We start from the raw sequence: 10,182 nt of genomic DNA, 5'->3' as shown, positions 1-10,182 counted from the left end.
CACTGGCAGGTCCAAAAAATTGAAAAAAAAAAATCAGTTCTGGTAGAACCAAATCCTAACACTGTGAAAAATTTTGGCAAATTGAAATGGTTTTATTTGGGGCATTTTTCCAGGCACTAGATTCACAAATGGCCAGAGGAGTCACCTCTGCTCATATCTTTTAGTCCAGAGGTTAGGGCACGCATCCAGGGCATGGGTGATTCAGGTTCAATCTCCCCCACTTCCTCCGGCAGGTGATTGCTCTAACCACAGGGCTATGCAATCATTCTCACACACTTTCCCTAGACCAATAACTACCCATTGTCTTTCATAATGGCAATTCATAGTCATTCATAATGATAATGACATTGGGACAAAAAGATAGTGTGAGAATGACTGAATAGCCCATGTTAGGGCACAGACAGGGGAGGCCCAAGTTCAAGTCCCTGTGCCAATAAATATTTAATTATTTATACAAACTGTAACAGCTTCAATAGCAGAAATTGAAAGACCCCCCCTCCCGCCCCCTCCACACACAAACACACCTCAGAATATCCCATGGCCCAGTGGTCAGAGTGCTCTTTTGTAATGCGGAATTCTCTAGAGACAGAGGGGGGAATTAAACCTGACTCACCCACATGCTGGATGAATACCTGCCACCCCTGCCTTCACCTTCTTCTGCTATTTCTTTTCTTGCTGTTTTGTGAATGGTGTTTAAATCCTTCTCCCGCAAATTTTTGGTCCAAAACTATTTTGTGAATTCATCTAAAATTCGCAAATAGTTTTGAGTTGACCCAAACTGCATTTTTCAGCAAATTAATTATTTTCTTTAAAAATGTCACCTAGCTCTAGTCATTGTGACCAGCTGAACTGACAGGCAGCTTTTACAATCTGCACGGATGTATACAAATTGGACAAAACACTGATTTATATACTACCAACCGGAACTGTGGGACAGAACTGTAAATGGCTTTGTTTTCAAGGACCCATGGTCATCCTAGTCCCATCAAATGATTTTACAGCATGTGTTTGTGAGTGTGGTGATGGAGGGAGGGGAAGATTTGCTTGAAGCAGTTTGCCTGTGTGCCTAGGCCAAATTTCCCATTCACTGTCTCATCTCATTCTCTCCTCTTGTACAGGGAGACACACAGAGGAGCAAATATGTCCTGCAGATACCAATACATCCTTTACATCCTTTGCTTGTTTTTAAAAAACTTCTTATCAGCTTTAAAATATCCACTGGAAGTTCTGTATAGTTTAGAAGTGAGATTGCTCAATAGACATGTGGGAGTGTGAGCGGCTTCCAAACAAAGCTGTGTCTCTTTAAATCAGAAGGTAACTTAGTAGAGAGGGGTGTGTTCTCGCTTTCAGCAATTCCCCAGCAGGTAGTATCTGTTTCTGAGACACAGCCAGACGCCTGCCTCAACCAAATGTTGTAACCATCCACCTGTCTCCCAAACTGATATTTTCTGAAGGAGCATCTATCTCCCACTCAGATCATCTTGCCCTCTTGGAACGAAGGGGTAGAGAGCCATTCACAAAGAAACATCACAGGAAGAAGGGGATGGAGCAGCAGGTCTGAGTTCAGCTGACGAGGAGAACACAGGACAATGGGGATGTTCCTGCCTGGGGATCATGGGCTGCTCCTTGGGCTCTGGAACTCTCTGTTGCGCAGGTTTCAGAGTGAAAAATCCTGGACCAGACGCCTGGATGAAATCAACTTGCTGCAGCAGAAAAGGTAAGTTTCAGCCTGGCAGCTCCCTCCTACTTCTTCTTCAATCCCTTCTCTCTCATGTCGTTCCCTCTGGGGCTCTTCCTGCAACAGGTAAGTGGAGAATGGGCTCTCAGTACTTGCCTATGTCCCAGCTATCTCCCCTGAACACAGGCGATCCTGTAATTTTACATTCCCAAGGCAACTGTGCAAAACACTGTAACTAGATCCCCAAGGGAAAAGCTGCTTGTAGTTTTCACCTGCTTTCTGCACCTGGCTGGGATGCAAAACATAATCTCTGTCTCCAGCCAGCAGAGAAGCACTTCTGTCTTTTCTGGAGGAAAGAGGCATTTTTTCCTGTGTTGCTGGCTTTATGGCAACCGTGCCCCTGGAGCTGCTACAGACACCAGTTAACAGACGTTAAATAAATCTACCCCACCCAGCTGCACCCTAATCTTAGAAGTGGGACCCCTAAACTGGTCCAGTCAGAGAGGGAAAGAAGAGTTGATGGGAATCCTGTGCCAGCTGTGATGTTCTGTAGTCTCACGTGACAGTGCTCTGCCCCCTTCTCAGTGTGGAATGATTGTGCCATGTGAGAGATGGGTCAGACCCACAACTAATACTCACCTCCTATTGAAATGGATTTGTAGCAAGGGGCACAATGACTTCTTGCTGCTTTGTTCTCAGTGTCCAGAAATTCCTCTTCCTTCCCAATAAGTCCTCAGGAAGGAAAGGGCACTGCTCCTGGCTTGGATCAGCCACTGAGCGTTGAGGAGGTCTCTGCAGTGAGACATGAGGAGCAACCCATACCCTGAGCATGCTGCTTCCTGCTCTCTTGTCCTTGGTGACCTCCCACTCCTAACTGTGCTGTAGGGTTTGCTGTACTGCGGGTCTCACCAGCTAAACCCTAAAGTTTGGTTTGTGAAGGGCTGGCAGCAAACTGTGTCCTTCAGGTTCACTTTGAGGGTTGAGTCCTAAGAACTGTGACTTTCAGGGATGCATCCTAGCCCTCTCACCCCTCAAGGAGTCATGGGGCTCTCGTTTTACTTTAGATGTTCTTTAATCAGGGTCATTATAAGCCTTTAGGGGTGGGGTGGCACCAGTGCTGCTCACAGAGCAAGTATCTGGGATTGGGAGATGTCTGGTGTAGGCCTGCTGTCCTCACAATCCAGAAGGGACTTTCTGGGTGGGGTGGTAATATTGCAGCAAGAGCAGAGAAAACACTTCTACCAGCTTGAGCCCATGGACAGAGAGGCTCCCTAATCCCGAGCATAGTAGTCAGAGATGACTGTCCTAGCGCACAGCGATTAGGGAAGTCTGGCCACTGTGCCAGGGATTCTGGGACACACAGTTGTAGACAACTGATTAGGTGCATGGCGTTGACTTCCTGTGGTTGGCCACAGGACTAGATTGTTTAGTGATCCAAGCTGCTGAGCAAATCTTATGACATACTTAATACAATAATAATACCTATCATTTGTATAACACTTTTCAGTAGATCTCAAAGTGCTTTATGGAGATGGTCTTTATTCCCATTTTACAGATGGGGAAACTGAAGCACAGAAACAGGAAATGACTTGCCCACTGTCACCCAGCAGGCCAGGAGTAGAGATTGGACTAGAACCCAGGGCTTTTCAATCCTAGTGCTAGACTCTATTGATTAGCCAACACTGTTCACCCTTTGCATTCTTATAGGAGCGCCCATCTGAGCATAGCGAAGAATTTCACAACCATTAATGAATTAATTCTTGGATAAATATCATTATCTCTATTTTACAGATGGGGAAGCTAAAGCACAGAGAGGCTAAGGCCCAAATCCTCAGAGGCATTTAGGCTCCAATAACTTCCATTGATTTCAATGGAAGTTAGGTGCCTAAATGCCTTTGAGAAGCTGGGCTAAGTCACTTGCCCAGTGACAGAGCCAGGATAGCACCCAGAAATCTTGCTTCTGAATCATCTGCTTTAACCACTAGACAAGGCTCTTTACTGCTGATTCAATGTATTGTTAAACAAGTATAATTGTGCAATGGTGGCCAAAAACAGCAAAGATGGATGTTAGGGTATGTAATGAATGTGGGAGTGAATGCCACTGAAAATATTATAATGCTGTTATAATAAATCAATGGGACACCATCTGCTGTAATGATGCACTCAGTTTTGGTTATCTTATATAAAAAAGGAGATATCAGAAAATGAGGGGGCTCTGAGATGGGTGACAAAAATGATTTAAAGGCATAAAGAGACTTTGGAAAAGATTGAAATTGTTGAGTGTAGAGATGAGAGGTGTAAAAGGAGACGTGAAAGGGGTTTACAACACAATGAATGGGATAGAGAAGGTAAATTCGATATTCCTGTGTATCCCTTCTCATAATACAAGAACAAAGAGATGTCCAATAAAACTGAAAAGCAATAAATTTAAAACTGATTAAAGGGAGTAGTTTTTTATGCAATACATAATAAACTTGTGGAACTTGTTGCCACTAGGTCTGACTGAGATTAAGAGTGTGGCATGATCCAAAAAAGGATTAGACACATCCATGAATAATGAGAACAAGAGGTATAAATAATGTGCAAGAAGTATAAACCCTCATGCTTACAGCATAAGCCAAGCACCAAGCCCAGATCCTCCAATGTGTTTAGGCACCTAACGCCATTAAATACCTTTGAAGATCTGGGCATAGTTGCCTGAGATTCAAAAGAAACCTGTCCTTAGGACATGTTCATACTGAATGGGCCTCTTCCACCTTCCTCTGAAGCATGTGGTATTGGCTACAGCCAATGACAGAATACTGGACTGAGTGCCCACTGTTGTGATCCAGTATGGCGATGGCTAGGTTACTGTAGTTTCATACAGTAAGACAGCTATAGTGCCATTCAGTGTGGCCTGGAGGAGTGAGTGCAGGCCTAAGAGTCAGGTAATGCTGAGTTCTTATCCTGGATTTACCTACCTTAGTTTCCCTATCTGTACATTGGGGATAATAATATTTATCTACCTACCTCCTAGAGGTATTGGGGGGGGGGAAAGGGAAATTCATTAGTTAATGTCTGCAAAGAGCTTTGAATAAATAAAGTGCAGTAAAAGTCCTGGGTATTATTCAGATAGTAAATCTGAAATATTTATAAATATGAGTTGGTTGCCTTTCCGATTGTATTATTTCATTCCATTACAATCTGTACATCATACACACATTCCTTATACACGAACAGCCACGTGCCTGCAGTGGGATGTATGTACCTCATATTGTGTCAGCCTTGAGTGGTAATCTGGAAATCAAAAAGGTGACTTAGTGCCACGGGGAATTGGAATTTCATGTAGAAGGTCTGGCACATTCTTCTGAATGATCATATAGATTGGTAGCTGCGGAATGCAGTATGGTGCGCTTAGCCATATTGCTGGCCTGTTAACATAGCAGTGATGATTGTGAACCACTCAGATGTGATTGATGCTTAAGAGTTGTGTTTTAAGATATCTTTATCTTTATCTCAGGTTTTATTATATAACTCAAACAGCCCAGAGCCATTTTATTTTTATGGGCTAAATTCTAACCTCGGTGACACTATCCAACCTCAGTGAGATTGTATGGATGTAAATGAGGCTAGAACTTGGCCCTGTGGCCCAAAGTCATCCCTGGTGTAAAGTCACTTCAGCAGAATAAGAACAGGGATGAATTAGGTGCTGTGGAGCTGTTTTTCAGAGGTATTGACCACTCCTGGCTCCCATTGACTTCAAGTGGTGTTGACAAGGTTCAGTAATTTGGCAAATCATCAGGCCCTATGGGTTCATCTCTTACCAGAACAGCAATCTGATGGGTCATGCAGCAGAACTCTTTTCACTTGCTGAAACATTTCTGGTAAGATTTTGCAGTAACATCTCACCAGTATTGCTCTGGAAGAGGCCTGTGCCTCATGCTGATGTTAGGCTGGGGCCCTTAAATAAGAACAAACTCTTCAATGGCCTTAAGCCAACTGCAATACTGTTTGTTTGTTTTTTGTTTTTTTGTTTTTGAAGTCAGCAGTTACCATAAAGACATTTTGTGCCTTCAGCTGTTCTTTTTGTTAGTAAGAATAATCTGATTAGATATGTCAATCTGGATCTCAAACGCATTTACTACACTCTATTAGGACATCACTATGCAGATGTTTCTAAAAAACCCTGTCTGTTGGGGCAAAGTTCTATGTTTTAAAGAAATCATAGACACTAAATATGAAAATATATTTTTATCTCATATAGTTAAGGCTAAGATTTTGTCATGGATATTTTTAGTAAAAGTCAGGGACAGGTCACGGGCAATAAAGAAAAATTCACGGAAGCTGTGACCTGTCCCTGACTTTTACTAAAAACAGGGCCGGCTACAGGGTTTTTGCCGCCCCAAGCGGTGGGGGGGGGGGGGGGGGGGAAAGCCGCGATCGTGATCAGCGGCACTTTGGCGGCAGCTCCACCGCGCCGCTTCATTCTTCAGCGGCAATTTGGCAGCAGGTCCTTCCCTCCGAGAGGGACTGAGGGACCCACCGCCGAATTGCTGCCGAAGAGCCGGACGTGCTGCCCCCTCTCCGTTGGCCGCCCCAAGCACCTGCTTGCTTGGGAGCCAGCCCTGACTAAAAATATCCGTGACAAAATGGGAATCTGCAGGTCCCCACACCGCTTGCCACGGGGCAGCTGGGCGGCAGCTAGGGCTGCAGGGGCCCCCACCGTGGGTTGTCGGAGCTCCAGGGTCCTCCGCTACCCACGGCTGGGAGTTGCGGGGCCCCCACCACCTGCAGCAGCTGGGGGCTGCAGGGTACCCCTGCTGCTGCAGCTCCAGGGGCCTGCGGCAGCCAGGAGCTTGGAGGTTCCCCTGCCACCTGTGGCAATTGGGAGCTGCAGAGTTCCCCATCACTCACAGCTCCAGGGGCCCCCACCACCCACTGCAGTTGGGAGCTCAGGGGTTCCCCCGCCACCTGCGGCATTTGGGAGCTGCGGGGTACCACCACTGCCTGCGGCAGCTTGGAGCTCTGGGGGCCACCAGAAGTGGTGGGGGTGCCCAGGTGCTCCCTGTCCCCACAGACAGCAGGGGACCCTGCAGCTCCTGAGAGCCACAGGCTGAAGTCATGGAGGTTGCCGGAAGTCACAGATTCTGTGACTTCCATGACCTCAGTGACTAAATCGTAGCCTTACATATAGTCCATCAATCTGCCAATATTGAAGTGTTCTCAGTGGTACATTTCTCAAAGCGTTCAGCATATGGGATGGTTAATACTGAGATCTATTCGGCTGTGGAATGGTCTTCCAAGTGGAGTTGTGGAAGGCCTTTCTCTTGAGTCCTTTTAAATTGGACTGTATAATATACTGCCGTCCAGCTGTACTGTATTATAAGGAATAGCCCTGAACTGGTCTGATACGGAAAGAACAAGATGTACCTTAGTGGGAACTTTCCATTTCTCTGTAATTTTTATGATGAAGATAATGGGTTGTTAGTGTTATTTTTGTAATGTTCCTTTTTATACTTCCCCCCCCTTGAAATTATTTTCAAATAGGATGGATCTGAAGTAATAAACAAAGGTCACACTGGTTTTAAGCTAGGTATGCAACTACTCTGAGGAATGTACTGATTTGTAACAGATCCCATGTTGAAGGATCTCTGCTAATGATGAGTAAGTACCTAAAAAGTTCTGCTTGTTTAGGAGAACGACCCCAAAGTTTGACTGTTTGGCTTAACCTTCTTGGGGCTGCAAACCAGATTGGGAAATTTCAAGAGAGATCAACCTTGCCCTCAAGAATTCAAGAGAGGCAGTGCTGTCTAGTACTTAGTGTAGGACTCTGAGAGTCAGGAGAGCTTGGTTCTTTTTTCACTCTGTCACTGACTGGCTGTAAGACCTTCAGATCATCCTTGCACCTCTCTGTGCCTCGGTTTCCCCATCTGTATAATAGCAATAATATCAGCCCCTTTTTGTAAAGTGCTTTGAGATCCTCAGTTGAAAGGAGCTATAGGAATATGCAATGCATCACTTCCCACTTCATGTCAAACTAAAAACACCTTGATAACAGTTTGTTTTAGGTTGGCTTTAACATTTAGGCCTGGTCTACACACAGAAATTGCACCCATTTAACTTTGCTGTTTTCTAAATTGATTTAGCTAAATTGGTGCAATTTCTGTGTGTAGAGAAGCTCTTACAGTTCCAGCTAGGATCCAGAAGCATGGAAGCAGCCACAGTGAAAATACAGAACTAATATGGGGGAATGTATCAGCCCTTACAGTGCACTTAAAAATTAAGTAGCACAGAAGTTTTCTCCAAGGACATTTGAAAAGGACAGGAAAAATAGTTATGGAAAGTACTTGGGCAGTGGTTACTATCAAGTCTCCTGCATCTTTGTATATGCATAGCACCTGTCATCCAAGGATCTCAGAGCACTTTATAAACAATAGCAAATTAAACTTCACAACACCTCTATGAGCAGCATATCATTATTTCCATTTTACAGATGAAGACACTGAACCACAGCAGGACTAACTTTGACAGTCTGAGTAGGAATCCTAGGGCCTGATTTTAATATGTGTTACCTTTTGACAACAACAATGATCCAACCTTCAAAATAGAGATCGGGGGAAGTGGAAAGGTATGGTGAAATGGGGACAATATTGGACACGCAAGGAGGGACACAGTAGATGATTCATAGATTACAAGGCCAGAAGGGAATCTAGACTGTGATCATCTAATCTGTATAACACAGGCTATAGAATTGCCCCCAAATAATTCCTAGAGCTTAGCTTTTAGAAGAAAACATCCAATGTTGATTTAAAAGTTGTCAGTGATGGAGAATCCACCACAACCCATGATAAGTTGTTCTAATGGTTAATTACTCTTGTCTTTAATAAATTGTACTTTATTTTCAGTCTGAATTTGTCCATTTTCAACTTCCAGGCATTGGATCATGTTATTCCTGTCTCTGCTTGATTGAAAAGCCCTTTATAAATATTTATTCCCCATATAGATACTTACAGACTGCAATCAAGTCACCCCTTAAACTTGATTGACCTCTTTGCGTTTTATAAGGCAAGTTTTCTAATCCCTTAATCATTCTTGTGGCTCATCTCTGAACCCTCTCCAATTTATCAACATACTTCTTGAACTATGGGCATCAGAACTGCACACATTATTCCAGTAGCTGATGCACCAGCGCCAAATATAGAGATAAAATAATCTTTCTACTCCTACTCAAGATTCCCCTGTTTATGCAACCCAAGATTGCATTAGCTCTTTTGGCTTCAGCAACTCACTGTGAGCTCATGTTCATCTGATTATCCAACCCACCCCCAAATCTTTTTCAGAGTCACTGCTTCCCAGGATAGAGTCCCCTGTTCTGTAATTATGGCTTACATTCTTTGTTCCTAGATGTATACATTTACATTTATTTGTATTAAAACACATATTGTTTGTATGCATCTATTTTATCAAGTGGTTCAGATTGCTCTGAATCACTGGCCTGTCCTTTTCATTATTTACCATTCCCCCAATTTTTGTGTCATCTGCAAACTTTATTGGGGATGATTTTCTGTTTTCTTCCAGATCATTGATAAAAATGTTAAATAACATTGGGCCACAATCCTTGTGGGATTCCATTGGAAACACACCCGCTTAATGACGATTCCCAGTTTACAGTTACATTTTGAGACGTATAAGTTAGCTAGCTTTTAGTCTGTTTAGTTTTTTAATCAGAATGTTGTGAAGTACCAAGTCAAATGCCTTACAGAAGTCTAAGTATATTACATCAACACTATTACCTTTATCAACCAAACCTATAATCTTATAAAAAAAAATCAAGTTAGTTTGACAGGATCTATTTTCCATAAACCCTTGTTGACTGGCATTACAGTAGAACCTCAGAGTTATGAACACCAGAGTTACGAACTGACTGGTCAACCACACACCTCATTTGGAACCAGAAGTGCGCAATCAGGCAGCCGTAACAAAAAACAAAAACAAAAACAAAAAAAGAAAGAAAGAAAGAAAGAAAGAAAAGCAAATACTGTGTTAAATGTAAACTACTAAAATATAGGGAAAGTTTAAAAAAAGATTTGACAAGATAAGGAAACTGTTTCTGTTTCCTTTAAATTAAAATGGTTAAAAGCAGCATTTTTCTTCTGCATAGTAAAGTTTCAAAGCTGTATTAAATCAATGTTCAGTTGTAAACTTTTGAAAGAACAACCATAACATTTTATTGAGAGTTATGAGCAACCTCCATTCCCGAGGTGTTCGTAACTCTGAAGTTCAATTGTAATTACATTTGTGACAGTACCTCCCATAAGGCTTTATGGAAATATGCTTAGAATGTGTTTTATGCTAAATATGCCATGTAACATATCTCTGTAAAGGTTATGAGCTACTGAATCTATTAATCCTATTTATATGCATGTATCATTTTTGTATTCAAAGTTATGAATATTGGCTGTGTACTGGCTTGATTTCTAAATAACCTTAGTAGAGCATTTGGTCAGTTCCTGGAGAAAGGAATG

The 10,182-nt window shown here is 42.9% G+C and overlaps 1 protein-coding gene across 1 annotated transcript in view; it reads left to right on the top strand.

The window, feature by feature from the left end:
- Positions 1-1,441: 1,441 nt before the first annotated feature.
- LOC112118222 (transient receptor potential cation channel subfamily V member 6-like) overlaps positions 1,442-10,182 on the top strand; it is a 75,314-nt gene continuing 66,573 nt past the window's right edge. Inside the window, exon 1 of the mRNA XM_024216449.1 lies at positions 1,442-1,717. Coding sequence (XP_024072217.1) covers positions 1,590-1,717 — 128 coding nt within the window. The 5' untranslated portion in view covers positions 1,442-1,589. The remainder of the gene's footprint in view (positions 1,718-10,182) is intronic.

Source organism: Terrapene carolina, unplaced genomic scaffold, assembly GCF_002925995.2.
Source record: "Terrapene carolina triunguis isolate 2854851 unplaced genomic scaffold, T_m_triunguis-2.0 Scaffold740, whole genome shotgun sequence".
NCBI lineage: Eukaryota > Metazoa > Chordata > Testudines > Emydidae > Terrapene > Terrapene triunguis.
Note: the sequence above shows the minus strand (reverse complement) of the source record. Positions and strands in the feature narration are given on the sequence as shown.